The sequence below is a fragment of the Scardinius erythrophthalmus genome (assembly GCF_964197995.2).
Source record: "Scardinius erythrophthalmus genome assembly, chromosome: 5".
NCBI lineage: Eukaryota > Metazoa > Chordata > Actinopteri > Cypriniformes > Leuciscidae > Scardinius > Scardinius erythrophthalmus.
The window spans coordinates 24,613,764-24,640,106 of NC_138225.1; the positions used below are offsets into that span (position 1 = coordinate 24,613,764).

At 36.6% G+C, this 26,343-nt stretch overlaps 1 protein-coding gene across 3 annotated transcripts; it reads right to left on the reverse strand.

Annotated features, from left to right (window-relative positions):
• Nucleotides 1-3,168: 3,168 nt before the first annotated feature.
• Nucleotides 3,169-26,149, reverse strand: ttc33 (tetratricopeptide repeat domain 33). 3 transcript variants are annotated; one of them, XM_081365008.1, is made up of 5 exons: nucleotides 26,025-26,149; nucleotides 24,929-25,156; nucleotides 13,899-13,980; nucleotides 8,450-8,581; nucleotides 3,169-3,764 (listed from the first exon to the last, which is right to left on the reverse strand). In XM_081365008.1, exons 2-5 carry the CDS (start codon nucleotides 25,153-25,155, stop codon nucleotides 3,396-3,398), a joined length of 810 nt encoding a protein of 269 aa, XP_081221134.1. In that variant the 5' UTR covers nucleotide 25,156; nucleotides 26,025-26,149; the 3' UTR covers nucleotides 3,169-3,395. The 3 variants fall into 3 exon arrangements, with proteins under 3 accessions (XP_081221134.1, XP_081221135.1, XP_081221136.1); XM_081365009.1 differs by having other exon boundaries at nucleotides 26,103-26,139; XM_081365010.1 differs by having other exon boundaries at nucleotides 25,912-26,088.
• Nucleotides 26,150-26,343: the final 194 nt, after the last annotated feature.

Consider the following 26,343-nt stretch of genomic DNA (forward strand, 5'->3'; position numbering starts at 1 on the left):
CTCTGTATGTTTTCACCATTTCATTTACACATTTTCAAACACATGCATTTCAAACCTTGTCTCGCTTATTACCCTCAATGTGACCCTTCACAATGTGCAATTGCCAGCTATTTTATGCTGAAATAAACTATCAACAAATGGAAAATTGAAAACACTGGGCAGCATTAAAATAATTGAACGATCCCAGTCCTTTAAGTATTACAAATAAATTTATATATATCAGACTATCATAATTAACAATGAATCCATTTGCAAATTGTAAATAATTACTAACGAGACTAGTCCAGACTAAAAAGCATGATCAGTGTTCATCAGAGATGTGCACACTCATCCTATTCTGCGGGTCACTGGATCTGTATGTGGAAAAATACAGATGACCCATAATGACCCAAAATATTTTTTCAAATGTAATGTTTCCAGTGTGTCAGCAATCCTTGTGTCTGCTTTGTTAAAAAGGGCCAGAGCTTATTATCTTTAAAAAAATCATTTTAATAAATGACTGGTAAGGGTAAGTCATATTATACCTCGTAAATTGTATGCATTTATTCTTGCATTAGCATCCTTAAATATATAAACTCTGGCATTCCTTCTGATTTGTGGGTCAAACGAAATCAGTCCCGTGAATCACTAGGGTAACATCATGATCCTTACACGATGATCAATGCAGAGGGACAGATCTGGAGACCTTCACCGCCTGTAGACATCCCATAATTCCATTAGATCATGAAGGAAATCAGTTCAACTCTCCACTGCAAGTATTCTCAGCATGAATCACGCATTTGTGCACTTGCTATGACGTACAAATTGCCACCTGTCCTGGGACCTATACGTATAAGTAAATAAGAACTGACAAAAGCAATCTTTCACTGCAGTCCTACCGCAGCACAGACCATATGATTCATCAGTTCCAGGCACCTCCCTAAACCATCATTAGCGAATACGTTAGTGTCCTCATTTATTTGAATGAAGCATCAATTAGCAGAGGATTAGCGGGAGGCAGAAGGATGCTGGAAGCTTCCGCCAGGTCCCACAGGTGCCAAATAAAAAGCATTAGAGACATAAATCCCTCGGTTTGCAGCCCACGCACACAGCTGGACAGTATCAATGCAGATATGAATGCCTATGAATGATGGGGTTAGTGCCATTAACAGACAATCATCAACATAAAAATGTAAGGCTGTGCGAGTTTGACCATTGCGCATGTCTTTTGCAGCATCATGCAGTACTCGCGTTAAAAGTGTTTTACTTTGTTTCACTGTCCTGCGCTTCGTGTTTAACCGCAAAAACAAGAAAGAAGCATTTTTACATTCCACTGAGCTGCTTTTCCATTGTCTCTTAGACCAGTGCTTCTCAAACCTGTCCCGGGTTGCCCCACCACTGCACATTTTGTATGTCTCCATCTAACACACCTAATTCAACTCATCAACTCAGAGGTGTTGTGCGTGCTATGTGAACATAAGGTTATTGTAGACTAAATGTGAGCATACATTTACTCATTTACTTCTCCTGTGTCCTATTCTTCTGTGTTCCAGAAGCAGAGCGGAAAGGCTTGTTTGTTTGAACTGCGCCCTCCACTGTACAGGCGTAATTTGCATTTCCTTCAGCCTTTCACTTTTGGTGTGAAAGGGCCTTTAAATATGCCAGAAATAGAACTTTTTTGCTGTTATAAAAGCAGACAAACAGCCCAGCCTAGATGAGAAAAAGTAACGCAAAAGTAACTTAATGCATTACTTTCCATAAAAAGTAACTAAATAACGCAGTTAGTTACTTTTTTAGGGAGTAACGGAATATTGTAAAGCATTACTTTTAAAAGTAACTTTTCCCAACACTTGTCATGGCTACGGAAAAGAAGCTAATTTGGCATGACAATCTTACAAATGGAGCTTGAGGTAACCATGTCGCGTTGATAAATATGCCATTTCATGTTGCATTTTTATTAGCTAGTCAGTAGACGCAGGTCGTAGCAGCAAACACAGTGTGAGATGATCATGCTAAATTTCTGACACTGTCTGAACATTATCGCAGACTATCTTTGGTCGCAAGACAGTGACAACGGCCATCTTTGAACCTCTCTCGTTGTACGATTAAAGGAGCCACGACCACAGAAATCGGCACGATTGGTCATCTTTCATCTGGGACAGCCTGATACCAGGCATAAAATAGGTGTATCTGAGAGACATTCAAAATATGGAGGTGGTGGTGGTGGGGCTTTCAGTGTGAATGACCCCTTCTGGATCAAAACCTGTTGCACAATATTTGACCAAAAAATGACCTGAGGCCATTTACAGAACAATTTTTTGGGGATTTAAAAACGTGAGAAGGAGGGCAGTCAATGAAAAAAATATATATTTTAAACAATTACAGAACATGCAAGAAGCTGGAAAAGATGCGAGTGGAATGGCTGAACATGTCCATGGCATGTTTACACGGAAAACCAATGGACAAGTATAATGCAAAAATGCATTCTGTGTAAATTTATTTGAGTTTTAAAAACTAGTAAAAAAAAAAACTATGTGAGGTCAAGAGGTGCATTTTTAAAAGCTGAACCTCTTTTAACTTGAATGCTGCATGTCTGTCTAGCATGTTTACATGACAAGAACAATGGAAAAGCAGCGCATTGGTATGCAAAACGCATTCTGATCTGTGTGAATAACCCAGGCCTTAGACAGGAATGGGTTACGTAAAGATTATAATAATTTCACCACCAAAAAAATAAAATAAAAAAAATAATGAATTATTATAATAAAGCACATTAACTAATGGGTTGTTTTCTACTATCTCTCTAGATCTAGATCTCTAGACAGACAAAAAACCATATCACTCCCAGCATGGCTTCTCTCTTCTGCATGACCTTTAGCTCAGAGTTTAACCAATGACTATAATACTGCTACTTCATTTCTAAGTAGCACTAACTAAACACCAATAGTCTGTAAATAGGTAATGGAGCAAGGGTGTGTATCATGCTCTTCCCACTCAGTCCGGGCACATCAGAGTTTCACGCTGCTATAACAGCACTCTGGTCCCAGCGAGGGCTCACATCTCACATAAAACAAGACTGAAACAAAGACGACTGGGAATGACATTCCTAATCAAGTGTGTACATTAAAAAGGGATTTCTCTGCTATTTTGAGAACTTGAAAGCGATGAAATAACAACAGAATGCTTCAGTAAAAGGAAGGAATTTATGCTCTTGTTTGAGTGAAAATTATCCAGAAGCATTTTAGATTCTTCTGGGAATCTGGTGCTCACTTTACAAATTCACTGGGGATAGATGAACAACTGTGTTGAACACTATGAGGAAGCCAATCAGGACCCTGGATTATCAAATCAATAGTACATACATAATCTAAACAAAATACACCGATGAGGAGACACAAAAACAGCCTCCATTTCCCTCAGAGTCCTCGTGCCTTGACTAAAACACTCTGTGAGGATGAAGTGGGTTTGTTGTCATCCTCGACAACCACCTCTTTGGTCACCCCACATGTGTCCACAACAACTGCCGTTTTCTTTAAGTCCTCATATTTTTTCTGTCTATCAGCCATGGCTGTGCAAGCCTCAATCACTTCATCGCTTTCAAAATCATAATCGCTCTTTAGCTCTGGAGCTTCCACAAGGAGCCTTCGGGCGTCTTCTTCCTGTGTCGCCCTTTCACGGAGAGCTTGTTGCTTCTCCCGGAGCTGTAAGGCCCAGCTTAGGTCTTCCTCCCAGAGGAGGCGCTCAGACGGATGCAGGTGCACCGCCACTTGGAAGGACCGTACAGCCTGGAACACACACAGGGAACATGAAACATACACAAAGGTGAAACTACATGCAAAATGCATAGATGTAGATATACCGTACCGTTCAAAATTTTGGGGTCGGTACAGTTTTTTTTTTTTATGTTTCTGAAAGAAATCTCTTTTGCTCACTAAGGATGCATTTATTTGATCAAAAATGCAGTAAAAACAGTAATATTGTGAAATTAGTGGCCCTACCAGACGTCAGTGGGATGATTTAGTGTAAATAGCCTCTGCCAACAAGGCGGGCTGTTTGCACTTAGTGTTTTTTTAATGCTTCCTTGCTGAATAAAAGTATTAATTTCTTACAAAAAATTCTTACCCTAAACCTTTGAATATTAGTGTGAATGATATAGATATGGGTGATACAGTATACCAAAATGGTATAATTAAAATTTTTCAATTTAATATACTTTAGATTTCAAAACCACTTTAAATTGAAATAAAAACATGAAATAATTGATATCACTTTTGCTTTATCATGTTTTCGTGCTTTGTGACCCAAACTATTCCTAAGTTTATCGTTAATGTAAATGTTTGATATGACCAAAAGCAGCAACACACTGAATGTTAACTCTGCTAAAATATAACATGCACAGACTCAGTACTGCACTGCACTGCACTTCAATGATCACTTACCCTCCAAAATGAACATGAACAGATGTTTATTCCACATTCAAACCGAAGCATTCATGACTTCTCACTAGTTCTCAAGATAAAATAAACCTCTGCAGCCTTCTGGGATAAATGAACATGTACTAAAACAACTCCACTTGCACAAAAAGACATTTCCCATTTCTTCCCAAAAACCCACTTCAAAAAATAACAGTTATAAATGAAACAGGCATGTGGTTTCAGCTCAATAAAACTATGGGCTGATAATAAGCCTTAACAGATCACATCATCCATGCTTGCATACAAAAAACAGCAACTGCAACCACTTTCTCAAAAGAGAGAAAGGAGGACATTTGCTCTCTGAGCAAATAATGAATTCATAAATAGGATTTAGTGGGGTGTTTTACCTTCATAATTGCCCCATTGACTCAACAATCTACAAAGGAACGATCAACTCTTTCAACAGAAACACTAGATCACATATCTGCCTGAAAGAGGAAGAATATCAGAGCAAGTGTGAGCAAGAGCCAAGAATCCAGCCCTTGTCAAAAAGAAAACCTTTAATGAGGAATAAAGCCATCTGATGGCTTTGGGAGACCTTTTCTCCTCCAGGGTCCTGATTGATTTAACAGAGATGATTTCAACAGTTGTGATGAAGTCATGGAACAGATTCATTCGATTTTGCTGGGTGACTTACTCATCAAACTCAATAGTGCTGAATCCTACAAGATGTTTGTGTGTGTGTGTGTGTGTGTGTGTGTGTGTGTGTGTGTGTGTGTGTGTGTGTGTGTGTGTGTGTGTGTGTGTGTGTGTGTGTGTGTGTGTCCATAAACAAAAGTTACTTGACATTTTTATGTGGTTATAACAATAGCATTGGAATGTCAACATGAAACAGAAATTCATCTATTTTCTAAATGCATCTTGATATTATAGTAATTGATCCATGCACGTTTCATTTAAGAAACATCAAAACATTTCATTTTTTTACATCGTAATTTTTAATAATATAAAAAATGTCATAAGGATCTTCTGGAGAAATAGCAGACTTACTCTCTGGTGATGTACTTCGGACTTCTCCAATCATTTAGATCTCTTAAACCCTGTCCCTTCAAAACTGACCGCAAGATCTCATTCAGATCTGCCTCAAAGTACTTTTTGTTTGTTTTTTTCCCTCGATGTACATCACTATATGGAAGAACTGATCTGTTGCTTTTTTCAATTTTACTGCAATTTTAAATAAAACAGAACGCCCAGGAAATAAAATAACAGTACTTTCTAAGAAAAAAGTTGCAACACCTTTTGTGCAAACATATCTGGAAATATATTATTACAGGAAAGTTAGAACACTTAAATCACCAGCCTCTTAATTTATCGCTCAAACAAACTTTACAGAACTTTCCATTGGAATGAACTCTAGATTTCCAGAAACAGCATAATTAAATGTGGATAAAATGATTGGATATTAATCTTATGTTGGCTGGAATGATTTTTACATTGAAAAACAGTTATATGAGCCTTTTTTCTCTTTCTATTATGCAATAACGTGATTAAAAACGGCGGATAATATGAATCAGATTCAAGGTAAATGCTAATCACAGTTAAATGAATGGAGACAATCCTCATTTTAAAGTGATTACAAGTTAGATTCAAAAGTTTAAACAACGCATTAACTTGATAGTGTGAGCTTTGACACGATATAATAATAATCTGTTCCATGATCCTGCAAAAAATTAAAGCCCTCTTAAAAATCACGGAACGTAAACATTAGTCCTCCTCGATCCTCAGGTTATTTTTCTCTTTGGTTATTGACTTGACATGGCATGCTCAGCCCAAAGTAGTAAAGTATTTTTTCAAACTCTAGCCAACATGTCAAGCTCAGTGTGTGCGATGAGTGTTTAGGTTATACACACACACACGCGCACACACTAGTAGTTACTAGCCAAAGAACTGTTGGATCTGCTCTGCAAGGTTTTCTTTCATTAAGCATTTGTGTCTAATGCACACAATCGCACACAGGTCGGGGCATGTAAGGTGTGGCAGTGTTCCTCTTCAAGTACTCTTCCATGCTCCTGGGCTTGGATGTACTGAACTACACACTTCATCACAATGACGCATGATCTGAGTGATGGATAAGTGGCTCATGCACCTTATACTGACTGACAAAGATGCAGAACCTGATTTCACAGAGTGCAACATCTTTGTTGATCCTGGAACAACATTCCAATCAACCAATCAGTTTTAAGGGACAAGTTTACAGTTTATGTCAAGGTTAGGTGCTTCTACATCAGTGTTATTCACCCATGCTTTCCCTCTGGTTTTACGGATAACTTATGGGTAGGGTTAGGTTTAGGAGTAGAGATATAGTTAGGATAAAATTTTCGGACAGGAATGTTGTTCTAACATGCGACAAAGACACCGATACCATAACACGACTGGAAGACTATACAGTAGGTTGTTCTGTTTACAATGGAAGAGATGCCTCATGTATGCTGAATAAACTGCTTGTGTGGAAACAGTTCATCACCTAATAAATTGACTCCCACGATTGGCTGTTTATACAGGCTAAATAGGGCTACTTATTAAAATATTTTTTTTTTGTCAATTTTTGGGGGTGAAATTTGTATTTATAGCCATTCAACATTGCAGTATACCTGAAAGCCATAATTTTTTAACATTAAATAGGCCTAAAACATATATAACAACTTTTATTTTTAAGTGAACTTGTGTGTTGTATATGGTAAATGGTAAATGGACTGCATTTATATAGCGCTTTCACAGACCTATGGCCACCAAAGCGCTTTACATAGCCTCGCATTCACCCATTCACTCACTCATTCACACACCGACGGCGGTGTCAGCCATGCAAGGCGCCATCCAGCTCGCCGGGAGCAGCTGGGGTTAGGTGTCTTGCTCATGGACACCTCGACACTTGGTCAGGTGGAACCGGGGATTGAACCACCAACCTCTCGGTTTGTAGACAATCTACATGAACCACTGAGCCACTGCCGCCCCGGTAATTTTTTATATAGTGTATATAGTAATATGATGTTTCTTATTTTCACAATAACTAAGGAAATTACATTAATAAAAAATAAATGTAAAATAAAATTTAAATAATAAGTTAAAACATTTGGTATCAATATTTTTATGTAAGACACTTATTATACACTGTGCACTGTTAAAAATGAACAGAACTATTACTTATTTTTAGTGGGTTCTCTTAAAAAAGAAAAAACAACAGCAACATGCAGAAAATGTTGCAGTGGTTCTATCATTGTTAAGACCCGTTGGGGCTGATTTAACTGTATGCTTAGTGCTTAAACAGGATTGACTAGATAAGTGTTTCCCAACCAAGGCACAATTTTGATAAGTAAAAAAATCCCACGGCACACCACTATATAAAAATATGACAAAATTGCACAAGCATATATTGCTTTAAATGTCATATAAATCTAGAATTTCTAGAATAAATCTAGTATAAATCTAGAATAAAAATTAGTACACACATTTAATGTGAAACTTTTAGGAACAGGTAGGAACACAATAAGTATGATGTTGTTGGTGATGATAAAACAACAAATTTACATATCAGAAACCTTGTATTTAATAAAACACTGTTGTCGAAGTTGGTATAGTGGCTTTATGTAGCTATGGTCAGACACTTGCACGTGTCATTAATAATAACATTTTATGAAATTCAACCTAAAATTTAGTTAAGTTACAAGGTTTTTGACTAGCGAATGACAGATATAGTTTGTCACTTGAACAGCATTTGAGGCAGTACGTGCATCTCATTACGTTTTCATCAACGTACAGGATATACAATTTATTGTAGCTATATGGGCGCACAGTTTTCTTGTTGTTGAAATCTCATGATCAAAATTTCATGATACAAAAGATGAAGTGCTCTGCACAGGATATTTAAAACACTATATTTGCACTATATCTAGACTAGGCGGCAAAGACTAAGACTATTCTCATCTGCGAGCACAGTGGTTGGGAAACACTGGACTAGATAACTGACTATGGCTGACTATGATGTAGCTCATACTTACTAGCTCCACTTCGCCAAGACTTATTTGAGCGCGGCCCAGAGTTTGCCACGCCTCCCACCAGAGGGGGCGGAGTTTGGTGGCCATCTCTGCAGACTGCACAGCCAGGAACACCTCTTGAAGGGTGATCAACACCTAAGGATTACAGATTAAAAGGTTACAGACTCACCTCTTGAAACATTCTCAGCACAATTTTCTTTTCTTTTTTTTAATCTGAACAGATTTTAAAACACTAGGCATCATACAGTTGGCACCTTTGTAAATGGTTACAGAAAAAAACTGGGCTTCATAAACCAAATGACTGAGGAGGATCACACACTACCAGACTTTAAAGTCGTTCTGAACACAACAAACTCACACAAAAACACGAGCCTCGCTGCTAGGAGATGCATGACAGATGAAAACAATATGTGTTCTAAAATTGACTTAAAATATCACATCAATACCAACATGTTAGTCTGAAGCAAAAAAAAAAAAAAAAAAAACACTCTCATACACTATTTGATTTTCAGTGAAATCTGTCGCTGACTGCTCAAAATATTCAGAATGGGTTGCATTCCTCCAGGTTGCAAAACGGGGCAAAAAAATGTGGGCAAACGTTGTGGTGTACTCCAGTCGTGACAAAAATTGGATTTATGCAACTTACAGCAGCTATTGTAGAACATTGTTAGCAACTTATTAAGCATACAACTATTTTATACCGTATACGAACAAAAAAAGTTATTTCACCACAGACCTAATTTTAGTCAGATATCCAAAACTACTGAATAAAAAGCACTTAAGAGAATTTGAGATATCGCAACTGAATTAGACTTCAAGTTTGGCCTACAAATTAATGTCAAGTCTAAGCAGCTCAATTCATATCTACTCAGTTACATCAGTTACCGAGCTGATGTAATTTAACATTTTATTTTAAACATCAATAAAGTGTTATCACGTTGCTAAACATCCACGTCAAAAATGAGAGACAATATAAATGACAATGAGTAAGCAAACACTGCACTACGTGGCAACACAGGGATGTTCTTGCATCACAGATGTTTCCATTGTGGAGTTTTATTTACTTAAAGCCTTTTAATTCAGGTCAGACCAATAATCAAAGTAAATACCAGCTTTATACAACACAGGGTGTTGCCAGGGTAAGAGCAGTTAAAGGACAAAACTGGGCTGTAATCTTAATTTCCAGCAGGTTTGGTTCTAAATTTGCAGGCAGGCTGAAAAACGTTAAATTCACATGTTGAGGTAAGCGTCACCATTGAACAGGTGTGTAATAAGCAGATGCTGGGAACATGGTGGGAGAGAAGAGAGGACAAACTGAGAAGGGAAATTAAAACTTGATGGCAAACACTGCTTGTAGATCGATCAGGGCAAAACCAGAGCCAACCAACTGCTCCAATGTGATCAGATTACTAATGAGAGAGAGACACAAACACCTTCTCGTTCTTTTCAGGTGACTCCCCGTATACATGATCATGAGATCAGCCAGGAAAAGGTCACTACTTTGGTTTACAAGAAAGGGAAAATAAGGACAGCCTTGTGACCAGCACTGAAACAAAACCCTGACCTATGCTGCACTCAAGTGCTTCTGGGAAATCATAATGACATGATGTACGTTCAAGTGATTTTGTTCAGAATAAAACGGACTGACTGGACAATTTCATATTGACAGGAAGCTTTTAAGACAGAATTAAAGTAAATCAACAAATAAAAGCAAAGAATGCACATTAGGTGTTCAGTGAAAAAAGTGTAAACGTCAACATTCACACAATGATGTGTTATCATCGATAGCAATTTGAAAGGAAATCCAGAGTTTTCTTCTGGTAACTATGACTTTACGCTGTCGTTCATGTGCGCTCAACTCATAAATTCAATCATTCTGACAAGACTTAAATGCACATGTTTGACCTATAGTGAAGCTTCACTGACTGCCATCCATTCAAGGAACGCAAGGCTTTTGTTTGCAGTGATATTATTTGGTGATGTTATTTATTATTAAATTTAATAAGCTTTAGCTAAAATAAACAAGTCATAAACAAATTCATACCATTTTCCATTGATTCCCTCTTTTTAACACTTTCTCAAGTACATCTTATGGAAAAGAATGTGTTTAAATGCACATACTGCTTTTTTGCAAAACTACAGAGACCCATTTGTATTGTAAAACCTGTTATATCACATTCAGAGCTTCACATAGACTATTTGATTTCGGCTTTATCTAGTTTCTGGAGTTTACACCCACATAGCGAGACTGTGATCTCTGAATGAGAGAACTAGATGAGAAAACATGCATTTGTTATTGCTTTAATAGGACATATAATCAGGAATTCAATCACTTGAAAGGTGCGCAGAGTCCAACCTGTCATTCAACGCACACTCTTCTGTGCCATGAAAAACAACACTGCAAAAGACAGGGTTACAGAGACATCAAAAGACAATACACTTATGCCAAAGATAAGATGAAGAGCGATGAAAGAGGAGATTATAAAAAGTGAGCAATAATGGAGGGAGAGATATACGGAAAAAGAGACTGTGAAAGGATGAGAAAGAAAAAACAGGGTCACAAGTAGATAGAAAAGACCAAGTGACTAGATGCAATGACTGCTAATGGATGCAATCTGTTTTATGTTAGTGATATTAACGAGTAAACAAGTGTGTTTGTGTACTCAGCTCAATGAGCAGCTGAGCCATTGAACATGCATATATGTATTTCTAAAGCGCGCGCGCGTGTGTGTGTGTGTGTGTGTGTGTGTGTGTGTGTGTGTGTGTGTGTGTGTGTGTGTGTGTGTGTGTGTGACTAAGCAAGTACGCAAACATTTAGAGCCATTCTGTAAATTTTGTACAGGCCACTGAAGTAAAATAAAAGAGAGAAATACAAACATTGCAATCCAAGACAATTCTTGAAGCGCTTATATTGCAAACATATTAAATCATGAAACTCTAGTCTTAATTGGCCTCTTCTCATTTGTCACTGAATTTTCTTATCGCTTAAAATGGCGTTAAAATGACAAAACATACTTGTGACTATAATCCTGATAAATAGGAGAGAAATTAATATTTATTACGATTACATAACAAAATCTATCAATGCCCTCTGTTAAGTGTAAAATTAAATTCAGTTGTCAAAGGGATGAAAATGATCAACAGAAAAACTCTATGTCTGTGCCAAATCCAAGATCCTGTAATGTCCTATCAGCAGTCTCTCATTTTGACTGTCAGAGCTAAAGCTGAGATGAGATCATGGGAGTGGATAATGGACAGAAGAGAGTGCAAAAGACAGGATATTAAAGGTAAGACGAGTGAATGAGGTAAAAAATGGAAATGGAAAATAATAGGCATCTTTGGCTTATCATAGAAACAATTGGGCGACAGATTTGTTAATTTTGCCATCTAAACAATAATACTATCTTTTCTAGGGTATGCTTTTTTTTGTTGCATGTATACCACGTGATTTGTGTAGAGCAGCCGATTGTCAACAAAGTCACTGGAAAAAGACGTTGCTCCAGTTAACGCTGAAAAGAGCAGCCCACCTGGAGGGTTGTCAAACTGCTTTTTCTTTTCCCGGCACAGACATTATACGGTCATAAAGGGTTAGTTCACCCAAAAAATGAAAATTCTGTCAGTAATTACTCACCCTCATGTTGTTCCACCCGTTAGACTTTCGTTCTTCTTCGGAACACAAATTAAGATATTTTTGATGAAATCTGAGAGCTGGTTCAAAAATATCTTAATTTGTGTTCCGAAGATGAATGAAAGTCTTACGGGGTTGGAACAACATGAGGGTGAGTAATTACTGAGAGAATTTTCATTTTTGAGTAAAAAAAAACCTTTAATGCTGTCATACATCATCATAAAACATATTCCATCATATTACAAATTGCTAACATGTTCATGTGATCTATAAAGTTGAACTTTTTCAGAAACAGCCTACTATTAGCTGAAGCAAGCTCAATGACTCTGTTCTGGCATTACTTTAACCAACATTCAGTGAATAACAAAATATGAATAATGCATTTATATTGCGCAACTGCCACTTTCAACATCAGTCACACATTTTATTTCACTTTATTTTTGGAATTTGCTTCATATCTTATAGTCTTAAAAGCTTTTTATCTAAAAATTTAAATGAGTGAAATGACGTTTACCTATCCCTCCCTTTACCTCTCTACAGATAAAGCGTTGTCGGGATAATTCCGGTTCGCGTGGCTACATGGAAGTGATACAAATTCTGTATTATTAATTTTAAGGCCAGACAAGTAGTATGTTGAGGGTTGGTTTGTAGGGAAGGACTACATGCCTGAGCACATATATTCAAACGCGCATACCTATATAGACTGAACTCGTAATGTGCATGTGCACGACATCGCCGTTCTCACTGGTTCGCGTTTTTGAAGTTTGCGCAGAAAGAACTTTCTGTTAAAGAAGTTTTCTGTTAAAACGGCCCCTAAGTTAATAACTAATGATCGTTGCGACGGAAGTGAATCAATCAAACTAACTTTAGCTGGACAATAACTTTATTCTAGAGCTGCTATAAAGCCAAAAGACTTTACTTTAATTTCCTATTATCAATGTAAAGCTGCTTTGGAACAATCTACATTGTTAAAAGCGCTATATAAAATGAAGATGACTTGACTTGACGTTGTAGACAAATATGAATTGTGCCTACAGATTTTTTTTTAAAATAATAACAGATTTATAATATTTATTCATTCATCCAATTTAATTATCAGTCATACATGGTAATAAAAGAAAAGCAGCAACAAATGTGAAGCACTACTTCAATTTGCTTGTTTTTAACCTTTCATTGTGTTCAACATTATTCTTCACAAAACAGAGGTGGTAGACAGATGGTTACATGTCTAAGCTCCTAACACAAAGGATCCGAGGTCCGATGGGAAGTAAATCTGACTCATGAACTGGTAAGTTAACGACATACTGTAATACCCTTGTTTGAGAACCACTGTGTTCTTGAGCAAGTCTCTTAAACCCAGTGGGGATTTCCCTACATTAAGACACAAGAAAGCATCAGCTAAATGGTACCATTTATTTATGCTGAAGCGGGCTGTATTTTCATGACTGATGTCTAAAATTTGCAGAGTTCTCCTTCCATCCAGAGTGAAGGAGAGGTACAGTATGTCCATAGTGTTCTCTCTGTAAGATACAGTTTGTTTGTGCACAACCAGCCCATTACTGTGAGAGAAGAGAAGAGAGAATATGTGGAAAAAAAACTAAATGTCAAAAAGTTCTGTCATAAAGCCAGAGATAGGGAGTGTGTTTGAAGAGTGAAACTGGGGGAGGAGGAAATGAAAATAACAGCAAGAGAAAAAGAGAGAAGTGAGGAAAAGATTGTGTCAGCATAAGAGCTGTGTGCCTCTACATCTGCAGTATATTCCACTATTGCAGAATAACCATCAATTTTATAGTGTGTATAAACAAAACTGTTTTTCATTTTTACCTGTGACTTCATCTCATACAGAATGGCATCATCTGGTGTAAGCTGAAGAGCGTCGTCCCACCTCTTCAATGCCTCCCAGTTTCTAGAGCAGACACATATACAGAAAATACTCCTATCAATTTTCATTTAAAAGGATCAAACACACATAACTGCAGTATATTCCAATGCATATTCAAGCACGCAAACACATCTACTGTTGACCATTATCTTGATAAATCTCATTTCTGCAAGCACCAGGTTGCTTCATCATTTTAACAAGTGATATCAAACAGTCCTCAAAGTCTTTAAACCACGCTCTAGCATGTAAAAATAGTTTTTATCAAGGTGGATTCATGACAAATGCAATTTCAATCATTATACAAGACCAAATGAAACAAGTAATAAAAACTCAGTGAGTGTTTTAGCGCAATTTTCTGACGTCATGGGATCACAACACTAAGAGATAGTAAATCTTTTCCTGGATTTTTTTTGTGCGTTCCCGAGATTAGACCTTGCTTAACATAATGCCGAAAACCCGAAGTCTCTAGGTGGTCTGGTTGAGGAGTAGATAGAAGTGCAAGATTGGTGCGCACAGACAGAACAGAAATCATGAGTTAACAATCGCAATTTTGTCCGGTGAAAAATTGCGCTAAAAATTGCCAGTAAATGGTCTTATTCATACCACTAGCACAACAAATATTTGTTGGGCTGAATGAAAAGAAAATTAAAACTGATTCAATAGATGACGCAAATACATCTTTCAGCTAATCTAGTCAATGGCGAGTATTAGAAAAAAAGTGTCAATTTTAGTAATTAGAGTCAAAAAGAGCAATTTTAGTAAAGAGAACAGAAATAGTGATGACCAAACAAAGCAAGCATTTTGAGTGGCCTATGAAGATGAAGACTTGGAGAACAATTCAATCTTCATGGTTGGAGGTTGGGCTGGATTTCAGGAAGCCTGTTCTAGACTAAATGTGAGCATGTATTTACCTATCTCAACTTTTCACAAAAACAGATTCAGAATTTTCTCAAAATGAATAAAAAGTGAAACGCAAACCGTTAGGCAAAATATTACAAACCGGCAATTAAATATACTGTACTTTATGCATTTAATCTCACTTTATTAACCAATGTATTTGCTGCTGACCTTCGATGATCCAATTCATCAATGCTAATTGCAAAAATTACTTTAGGTAAACATCATATTGGTTTCATTTTTTGTTTTGTTTTTATTGATAAAGAGTGTTGAAAGGGCCTTTATATTTGCCAAAAATATAACTTTTTTTACTATTATAAAACAAGCAAGTCCAGCCAGGTGAGAAAATGTAATGCATTACTTATCATTAAAAGTAACAATTACCTAGTTTTTTTTACGCAAACAATGTATCACAATACTTTTAAAAGTAACTTTCTCCAACACAGTCAATCTTGGCAATAAAGACAAACACATGATTCTAGGCTTAAATATAAGAGATTTCCGGTTCAAAATGCTAAATATATAATACACGCACACACAAAAAACTGAGAAGAACATTAATTAATTTTGACAATGTACATACACACAGATCTTCACAATGATTCTGGCAGACTGAGCAACATTCCCTGTGTAAGGTATGCATGGGGTAAAAACAGGATATTTGTCGACGGGTTTCACACATGTAACTGCAAGTCTTCTCTTGTTTTCTTTCCTTGCAGAAAAAGCAAACTGGCAAATGAGTATAAATAAGTGATTTACTATTTCATCATAGCAGGGGTAAAAATAAAATAAAAATGAAACAAGTTTACCCTGCTTGTTGTCAATTAATTGTGAAAGAAACTAAAAGATTTCTTGGTGGTTAATTGGGAACTGTTTGAATGATAGATCAACTGTTTTGAAAATAAACGCATGTTTTATGTCAGAAAATGCAGCCTTCGAAGAAAGCCAAAGTAATTACTGCACCTACGTCACAAAGGTTGAAATGTCAAGTTCAAATTTCATATAACGTCTCCCGTTGAAAATTCAGGGGTCAGACCTCATTACCACATTAAATTAAAAACCTTTAAGGCCATGCAGCTTCCCATAATTCCCCAGACCAGGCCGCACTGTCACGCTGGTGGTTGTAGTAACGAGCACGAAGAAGAAGATGAAGGCAATCAGATAACATTTAATAAATCCAATGGGTACAGCAACACAGCAACATACAACACATACTGACAACACTGAACTGAAACAGAACCGAACATATACACAGGTGAGATGATGCTTGTTATTGAGTGCAGAGCTGAAAATCATTAGTGTTGGACAACAAATGAGTGATTAAAGGGATACTCCACTTTAAAATGAAACTTCTGTCATCATATACTCACCCTCATGTTGTTTCAAACCTGTATGAATTTCTTTCTTCTGCTGAACAGAAATGAAGATATTTAGAAGAATGTCAGTAACCAGACAGTTTCTGGTCTCATTGACTTCCATAGTATATATTTTTTTTCCTTCTATGGAAGTCAGTGAGACCAGAAACTGTCTGGTTACTGATATTCTTCTAAATATCTTCTTTTCTGTTCAGCAGAAGAAAGAAATTCATACAGGTTTGAAACAACATGAGGGTGAGTATATGATGACAGAATTTTCATTTAATGCAGACAATGATGAAACACAAAGAGTTAAACATGACTGTCACAGTCAACTCCTCTTCACAGAAGCAGTTCCTTTATTTGCACAATGGGAAACTTAACTAGTGTTAAACATCAGCTGTGCAAATACCGCATGCTGTTTTCCTGAGAGTCCATAAAACGGTCCAGCTTCTTTAATCTGTGCAATGTCTGTGTTTATCATGCAAATAATGTACAGTGATTAAACATAAGTGCTGAGGACTTTTTTACAAAGTCCTGTGGTAAATGGTGAGATAGATAAGGACTTCCTATTAAAGATTCATCAAATCACCCCTGGGTAAAAGAAAAAAAATAACAACCTCAAAGTCATTTACAAAGAATTTACTAGATGTTTTCCAGGTACGTGATTGTGAAACACGTCATAAGCCTGTATGGGAAGGCAAAAAGTACATAGTGTTACTGTACCTGCAAAAGAGGGCGTAGGTATGAGGAAAGGCGCACGTCCTGTCATCTTTTCACAAGTAACAAAAAATTGTAAATACAACTTCATACTGATACTATATATAGAACTCTCAGCCAGGTCAGCCAGCTAATAAGTAGCTTTAAAAAACAAATATGCTCTATAACTATCTTATTGTGTTATTAATGGAAAAGAAAGATTGTGACAGATGTTTGCAAAAACATTTTGCACTTTTTCTTGTCAGAATTGCCACAAAAAAACATGTGCTGCTGTAGCTATGTGATAGTGTGAAAGTGTGGTTGGGTGTGGTATTGTGTGAAAAATGACATGGAGGCAATTCATGACTTCACCTCATTAAAAATGATGTAAAAAAAAACATACAGCGTCTCTGTCAGGCCTTTATGTTTAAATTATGTGGTCTTCATTACTGAACATGAATGAAATCCTCATATTAGATTTCTCATTATACAAAGGCTATGAATAACTTTACTGTACAAGATCTTGGGCATTTGCGATGAGAACAGAGACAATATGAAACAGGAAGAAGGTACACAGACAGACTCACAAACGCAAAGGTGAACTAAATGCACTTGCAACAGTTGGAGCTAAGCAAAATTGCATGAGAGCATCTATAAAGTGACAACTCTATAGTTTTTCCTTTGCATGTGATAGAGATCTGGTTTCTCGGATGGCACTGTGCAAAATTATATTTGAGTCTGACATTTCAAATTCAAGCCATTTTCATAAGTAGAAATGCTTTAGATAAGTATGTCCTCAGTGTAAATGGTTAGGTCAGATATCCAATTTTTAAGTTAATCTTATGGAACATCAACATTCATCATAATTGTCTGTTTGATTTACCCATGGCATAAATAGTACAATTATTTATTAATTGCACTATATGAAGTATTACACATAAAGGTGCAAAAATATATTTGTTTAAAAAAAATATTGGTTTCACTTGCTTTCAACAGTAGCAATAGATGTAAAATGTAAATTAATACATTTAGGACAAAATTTTACTCTAATTTCAAATTTTCAAACACAAAAAAATATTTTTTCAGCATTCAGTGTGGGATTTAATTGTTTGATTCAAAGACTAAGTAGCCTATTTCAAATGGATCACTTATACAGATTACAGACTGTTTTTTGGACTGTCTTCTGAGGGTTTCTTGGACTAGTCGGTTACAAAATTTCTGTTTAAATGCTATGGAAATTAGTCATCATGGTGCACATCCCTAATTCTGATCATATTACGACAGAAGCATGTTTTCCATATCAGACATTATTGACCGATGTCTGATATTGACCCAATGTAAAAGGTCATGTTATGTGAAAATTAGAAAATTAGACTTGGGTACAAGGGTTAGCGTAAACAGCCAATGATGCACTGAGCTAGCAAACCATCTACAACATCACAGTTCAATGTGCTGGAGCCTGGTATGTTGTCTTTATAGCCATGTAGATCCTTGAGTCATGTGAAGCCCTGAGATGTTATTAACTATTACCATCATCCCTAATGTAAGTGACACTATGACACTACAGTGTCAAAGTACTATTTGTCCTTCACTTTGTAACTATGCATTAGACTTTCCCTGCTGAGCCATCAATATTTCAGGAACCCCCTGGAAACTGAATCAGTTTTTAATTTAAAAAGGCAGATAATATAAAGACAAAAAATGAGGAATTTAATAACATTGGAGCATTAAGTCTTAATATCACTGATTATGCTTAAGAAAAAAAAACAAAGAACAAGTTCATCAGCAAGAGATGGATATTAAAGTTCGGTCCAGCATTAGGAATATGCTGACTAGGTAATAATAAATCACCTACTGTTGTGTTTTCTGATGTTTGTCAGCAAAATCTGGCCTGTTGGAACTTTCGGAACTTAAATTACAGATGTATAAACATTTATAATCAATTCTGCAATGGAAACTTAAAAATGGTCTTATTCCACTTAATAATGTATTGCAGGAAAATTTAACTCAAAATGAATGTCATCCAGGAAATAGCTCCACTAATAGCGGAAAAGCTCCAACATGTGTCAACATTAGTGACAGGAGACACAAGCCATCTGTCCTGTCACTTTTTCATTGAAGACAACTAAAAATCAACGAGACAAGGATTAAGAGGGCGTTCACATGCCCTTTTTAAAATGTGGGTCACACACTGGTCAAAAAAAGGCAACTCTCCTAAACTGAACGTTTTGTTTAATGTATAATTTAGCGTAAAAAAAAAGTACCGTCCAGTCTTAAAATTATGCATGAACATTTGAACTTTTATTGACACTGTTCAACGCAAGTGTCACAACATTTCAGACCAAATGTAAATCAAACAGCTAATTATAACAAATTACATAAAAAAATTATTTCCAGCCTAACTGTTCACACTAAAGTCACATGGCAAAAAGTCAGATACTAAATTATTTTTCACATATTAAAATGGTAGAGTTTTGTTTTAACAAGTTACTGTAGAACTGCAGTTCTACACCATGCAACAGTTTATATTCAGTAACTATGGTGTAAGCCTTGATCTCTAACTGAGTGGAAGTTTATAAGAAAGAAAAATTACCAAAAAGTAAAAGTTGAGTGTCATGTCAATACTGGGATAACTAATGGGACTCAGGGTTAAATGACAAAGTAGGCAAATTCCTGAGAAAAGCCAACTTTAAAAAATCCCATGCAGATCATAAGTAACTTGCTCTACAGGGTTTGAAATACGCATGGTAATACTGCTGGTCTGGATACCAATACAACATTTATATGCACCAGCAAAAAGATATAAAAACACAAGTTATTAAATGCAGTCTCATAGTGAGTGCATTGTGCTGACCTGCACCCACTGTCCTCCAGCTCCATGTAATTTCCTCATCACAATTCACTTATTCTCCAAAGAACTTGATTACAAGAGTCACCGGGGCAACACGCCTCTTCAGGGGCTGCTGGGGTTTCACTTACTGGTGTAAAGCATAAGCCAGGATCATTGTTTAAGGGGGTATGGTCACTGACCCCAGCCATAATGGCTTCGGAAGAATGTGAATGAGTCACTTCAAGTTACCTGCTGTAGCTCTACTGCAAATATGGTTGGCTTTTATGAAATATTATTGATAATCATTCTGATAAAAAGTGTCTGATAAAAAGTGTCTAAAAGACAAAATCTAAACTTTTGATGAAATATTCCTTGATGGCTCCAGAAAGACGCTGCATTTCTACAATAAAAATCTCAGAGGGATAGATGGACTTCTAAGAGTAATGCTATCTTCCTATTCAGATAGTATAAAACATAGCCTAAATTGATTATATGAGCACTTCCACAATCTAACTGTAAAGTTTATATGAAAATGTGTGTATTTTATGGATCCTCTACCAATTTCAATGTGTTCCAGATCTCCAGTACTGTACTGAACTGAAATACTGAACATTCAAATCTATTAGGGTCTAGATTAACATTCTCACAGAATAATGATGTATGTATGACTGTACCAAGGTCGGATGAGCCTAGATAACCCTTTTCTATTTAAGTCCTCCCTGGTAACACAGTGCTATTTTTGCCCTTCACAGTTAAATGGGCCACTTAACAAAAAGAAAAAAAAAGACATGTAATGTAGTGTTCAGATCTATTTTTCCACATTTTTTTAATTGAAAATCATCGTATGAAAAAAGTCCAAATGCAATAAACAGGGATGAATGAACAATTGAACAGGATGAACAAACAGGTACAAAAACCAGCAGAGTTGAACCATGCACATTTTCACCAACAACATCACCAGTTATCTATAATTATAATTATTTAAAAAAAAACTAGTGCTGGACAACAATTAATCGCATCCAAAATAAAAGTTTGCGTTTACATAATATGTGTGTGTACTCTGTATAATTATTTTGTATATATATATATATATACACACACACACACATGCATGTATATATTTAAGAATTTTTTTATATTTCTAAAAAAAAATATTTATATATAATATAAATTATGTATACATATATATACACACACACACACACACACAGTATAAACATGCAAATATTTCTTAAATATATACATGCATATGCGTGTATTTATATATACAAAATAATTGTATATATTACACTCAAAAGCACTACTCTGCACAGTTACCTGCTGTGTTGAGACAACATTATGAGCCCAACTTTAAGACTGTCTTGATCAAACGCAAAACAACAAATCTGCAGCCACTACAGGGACAAACTGTCCTTTAGCAAAGAGAGCCGCAGGGGTAATTCATTATACATAAACACTAAAACCAGTGGCCCTGTCATTTACTTGAATTGATCTGGCAATAAATAAATTCAACATCCCACTAAAGACCAGCTGCTATCAAAACCTTAGAGACATCATCACATTTCTGGCAAACATCTTTAATTCCTCTGAAAAACAGGTGCAACAAATATTGGCATAGTGCTACAGCAATCACATCACGAGCGGCAGCGACCTACAGCACACTATTACACAGTTAGAGCCACAGTGCTGCTTAATCATGCCATTAAACAACATTTCAGACTACAGTCTTAAAGAATCTAAAGACAGAGAGCTATGGAGAAGAAAAGAAGGAGCTAAAAGGTTGTAAAATTGAAGAGTGACACTCTACCCTGACCTCTCATGGACTTGTTAAGGCTTAACAGGGTAAGGCCGCAATAATGGCAGCTTGTTTTTAATCCACGTCTCTAAACCATCTTCCAGTAAATTCAAGCTATTCTTTTATCCTCTCCAAGCGCTTGCTGGCTATGACGTTTATAGCCTTTCTTTGGACGCTGAGAAAACAAGTGGCCTAATTTGACTTATTGTTCTGGTTAAATGGTAAAAGGATGAGAAACTTGAGAAAGAAGCCCTTTTTCCTCTCTGTCTCATCCTTTGTAAGGACTATCGTAATGTTTATACGGACACACCTGATGCACTGATTCATATAAGAAATGCTGCCTCAGGAACAGAAAGTGCATATTAAACAATGACATAATTACTTATTATCTAAGAAAATAAATAACTAAAGCAAAACGCACAAGTTGGAGTGTATTACTTTTCAGCAATACACTCAGTCTTGCTTCATGACCGCCGGTTGAGCTTTTCACAGACATGCTAAAAATGAAAGTCCCATTTGAGTGCTAAAATGTTCAGCTTCTACGAGCTGCACTGAACTCCTGTCTAGGCCTCTTCAGCTGGTGTTAGGCTTAATAAATGATATCCAAAGTCACTGACACAATGTATGTCAATAAAAGTACATGGATGTAATCTTGTTTTCTACATCAGATATATAAAAGTACAAGATTTGCTTTGAAAAGTGATATATTAAACACCTTTATTCTTGCTAACCTGAGTTATCTATGTTTTCATCCAGGATGGATAATGTAAGTAGTTGGCTGATCTAAAAAGGTGAGTAAACCCATACATTTAATTGAAAAACGTTTAAAAGAAAAACTGAATGAGCATCTGATCTGTCAAGCTCAAAAATACCAAAAATGGCACCATGAAAAGTATCATACTCCATTCAACTTCTGCACTGTATTTCAAGTCTTCTGAAGCCATACGATAGATTTGTTTGACACAGCACATTTAGTGAACTCCTTGAACCAAACAAGTGACATCCACATGCAGTAAGTCCATCGTGAACCCACAGCCCCACCTGTTGGATGAATGCGGTACTGTTATAATTGATAACCTTAGACCAAAATCATGGGGCTCGTCAAATCTAAATTACCCGACAGCAGCTTTTATATCTGAGTGGAGAGCGAAGCATTTGTGTCACGCTGCTATGGAAGACAGAGACTGAATCTGAAACCTTCAGATGACAGACACAGCTCATATCTCCATCTCTGTAAGTTACCGAAAAAAAATTAAGCACACAGCGGTTCCTTTGCACTGTTGTCCAGTCCAGTTCACACAGCTGGGGTTTGCAGAGAATGCAGTTAAAAAAGGTGTTTAGTTTTTAGTTAATTAGTTTTTGCATTAGCTCTTTCGAAAAAATGCATTGAAACAAAACTGTCTCTTTTGTGAAAAAAGGTTCCCTACTCCTGACATAAGACCAGCCGCTCAGATTATTGCCTGATGAATTCAAACTCTGTTTTTATCATTGACAATAACTGCTGTGTCATGTTGCTGGCCAATGCATTGACCTGCTTAAATAACAACTAACAGATGAATAACCGTAAAAGGCGAAATAGCTGTCAGTCTGTTTTCCTGGAAGGGTTGTGCCTGGCACTTGCCTATAGAGTGTGGAAAAAGAGACAGAATCAGGAAAGATGAGAGAAGGGTTTTTCACAGGCCTACGTGTATCTTAAAATGGGACCTATCATTTCAAATCAAGGAGATAGCTTAGTCACTTTATATTAGGTCATTAACTAATATGTACTTACATTACAATAAATACAATGAAAAAAAAAACAGGTACAATGTACTTATTGTGTTCATGTTGTATTGCAAAACACTTTTGCTGTTATTGAGGTGAGATTAAGGTACGGTTAGGTTTAAGGGTGGGTTGAGGGAAGGATCAACAGTGTAATTATAGATGTCATTACAGAAATTAATTACAGATGTAATTACATGCAGGTGTTTTTTTAAATATAGGTACAATGTACAAAACATGTACAAAAACTGCATTGTATCAAATGATCCATTTGAATTTGGCCAGAAGCAAGTCATTTTACTTTAAAGTTTTAAATATGAATATTTTTCTTACGCAAACTCATCGCATCACTCATACATATACATATACATACATACATATATATATGGGGAAATTGCCAAGCAGCTTGGTGAAAAAAGGTTCCCCTGCTTAAACCAGCACATGTCAAGGCCCGTCTTAAGTTTGCCAATGACCATTTGGATAATCCAGAGGAGTCATGGGAGAAAGTCATGTGGTCAGATGAGACCAAAATAGAACTTTTTGGTCATAATTCCACTAAACGTGTTTGGAGGAAGAAGAATGATGAGTACCATCCCAAGAACACCATCCCTACTGTGAAGCATGGGGGTGGTAGCATCATGCTTTGGGGGTGTTTTTCTGCACATGGGACAGGGCGACTGCACTGTATTAAGGAGAGGATGACCGGGGCCATGTATTGCGAGATTTTGGGGAACAACCTCCTTCCCTCAGTTAGAGCATTGATGATGGGTCGAGGCTGGGTCTTCCAACATGACAATGACCCGAAGCACACAAACAGGATCAAGGAGTGGCTCTGTAAGAAGCATATCAAGGTTCTGGCATGGCCTAGCCAGTCTCCAGACCTAAACCCAATAGAGAATCTTTGGAGGGAGCTCAAACTCCGTGTTTCTCAGCGACAGCCCAGACACCTGACTGATCTAGAGAAGATCTGTGTGGAGGAGTGGGCCAAAATCCCTCCTGCAGTGTGTGCAAAGTCAAACCTGGTGAAAAACTACAGGAAACGTTTGACCTCTGTAATTGCAAACAAAGGCTACTATACCAAATATTAACATTGATTTTCTCAGGTGTTCAAATACTTATTTGCAGCTGTATCATACAAATAAATAGTTAAAAAATCATACATTGTGATTTCTGGATTTTTTTTTTTAGATTCTGTCTCTCACAGTGGACATGCACCTACGATGACAATTTCAGACCCCTCCATGATTTCTAAGTGGGAGAACTTGCAAAATAGCAGGGTGTTCAAATACTTATTTTCCTCACTGTATATATATATATATATATATATATATATATATATATATATATATAATCTTCTCTCTGCTGGCTTGTTTACTGGCACGAGGGCGGTACACCTGTCACTCACATCCGATCACAGCAAATAGCAAGCCACAATGATTCAACCATCCAATCAATTAGCGGTGGACAAAATCAAGTCCTGCTCTACATTTTTTCTTGTTCAAGAAGCAATTCACTCAAATATAAATCACAATAGGGAAGAAAAGACAATCGCAACTTCCGCTTCATGCTGACTGTAAAAACAGCTGGTATTGCTGGAATTAGACATTTGGATTTAACAAGCACACAAACACCTACCTGCCCTGCTCGGCGAGCAGCGCTCCTTCATCCTTTAGTCTCTTGCTCTTGACAGCACAATCCTCCAGCAGCACCTCTCGCCGCCGTTTGATCACGTGCAACCAATCAACTCCCTCCTTCTCCACATCACCCTCATCATCCACCTTCTCTGAGTCCTGCTGAAACTGCTCCACCGTCGTCTTGGAAACTCTCTCCCCCACCTTACGCTTCCAGCCGAAGGAGGCCATCCTGACAAAACAAAACTCAAATTAAGTTCTGTTATTTTCAGCTTATCACGCACATTCCTACACAAGGCACATTTACACATTTTATATTAGTTACATGTCATTACCGAAACGTATAATTAAGGAATTTTCAGTAAAAGACATAATAAGGACATTTAAAATTATTCTGAGGCCAAACCTGGAAGGTATTGGTATTATATACAATAGGGTACCTAATTCACGCCTTAGACTTATTTGTTTTGTAAGATCATTGCATGATTTGATTACAAAGAGTATACTATAATAATACTACACTGCTTTTTCCATGCAAAGGCTCTGACAAAAATAAAATAAAAAAATTCATCTTTAAAAATCAAATATGAACAACGCTATATTGTATAACTATATTTGCCTTTGAAATCAAAGAACAAAAATAGACTGAATGAGTTTCGTTGAAATGTTGTTAAGGCTAAAGATTATTTATATATTCAAACGGTTATTTCTACATTTATTTTAAAGTGGTCTAAGTGACCCAAGAAAAGTAACATTTTAAAAATCAATCAACACACTGTATTAAAATAAATGCATCTTAAATGATTGTCTTTGCATCAAAAATGGCTTAATTCGGCTGTAAATGTCTAGGTACAGTCTTCTCATATTGAACCTGTAACTGCAATAAGGTCAAGTGCACTTGTAATGCAGCCAATAAAAATCTGCAGCTGAAGCAACACATGGCTGTTTTGCAGCTGCACAGGTCACACTCATATAACGCTAACTTACTGTCTGAATAACAAAATCACAAAGCGGCAGCCACTAAAGCTCTTTACGCAGATTTTATGTTATGTTAACATAATATTATTTTATGTTAAAATATAAGGTCGAAAAAAACAAACCTGATTCATAAATAGCAATTAATTCACGACAGCATTACTTGACAGATTGTGGTTCTGTCGCAACAACTCGTTACTCACGAATGTTTTGGACTTGTCCACTCCGCCCTCTAACCCGGAAGTACTGTAAAACTCTCTTAAAGGTAAAGAGACCAATAAACCCTCTGACAAGCGAGGCTGGTTCTGTTAGTCCTGTTTTTTTTTTTTTTCTTTCTATTTATATAATGTGGTAGCAAAAACATGGGCATTTATTTTGTAGATAAACAAATGAACTTACAGCCTGTACATTGATCAAGTAAATAATCATGTATTCATCAAGAGC

Coding starts and splice junctions, on each gene's coding strand:
- ttc33 (XM_081365008.1), bottom strand. CDS start 25,155: ATGGCCTCCTTCGGCTGGAAGCGTAAGGTGGGGGAGAGAGTTTCCAAG. Junction 13,981..24,928: donor CTGCTCGCCGAGCAGGGCAG/GTAGGTGTTTGT, acceptor TGTCTGCTCTAG/AAACTGGGAGGCATTGAAGA. Junction 3,765..8,449: donor GTCTTGGCGAAGTGGAGCTA/GTAAGTATGAGC, acceptor TGTGTGTTCCAG/GCTGTACGGTCCTTCCAAGT.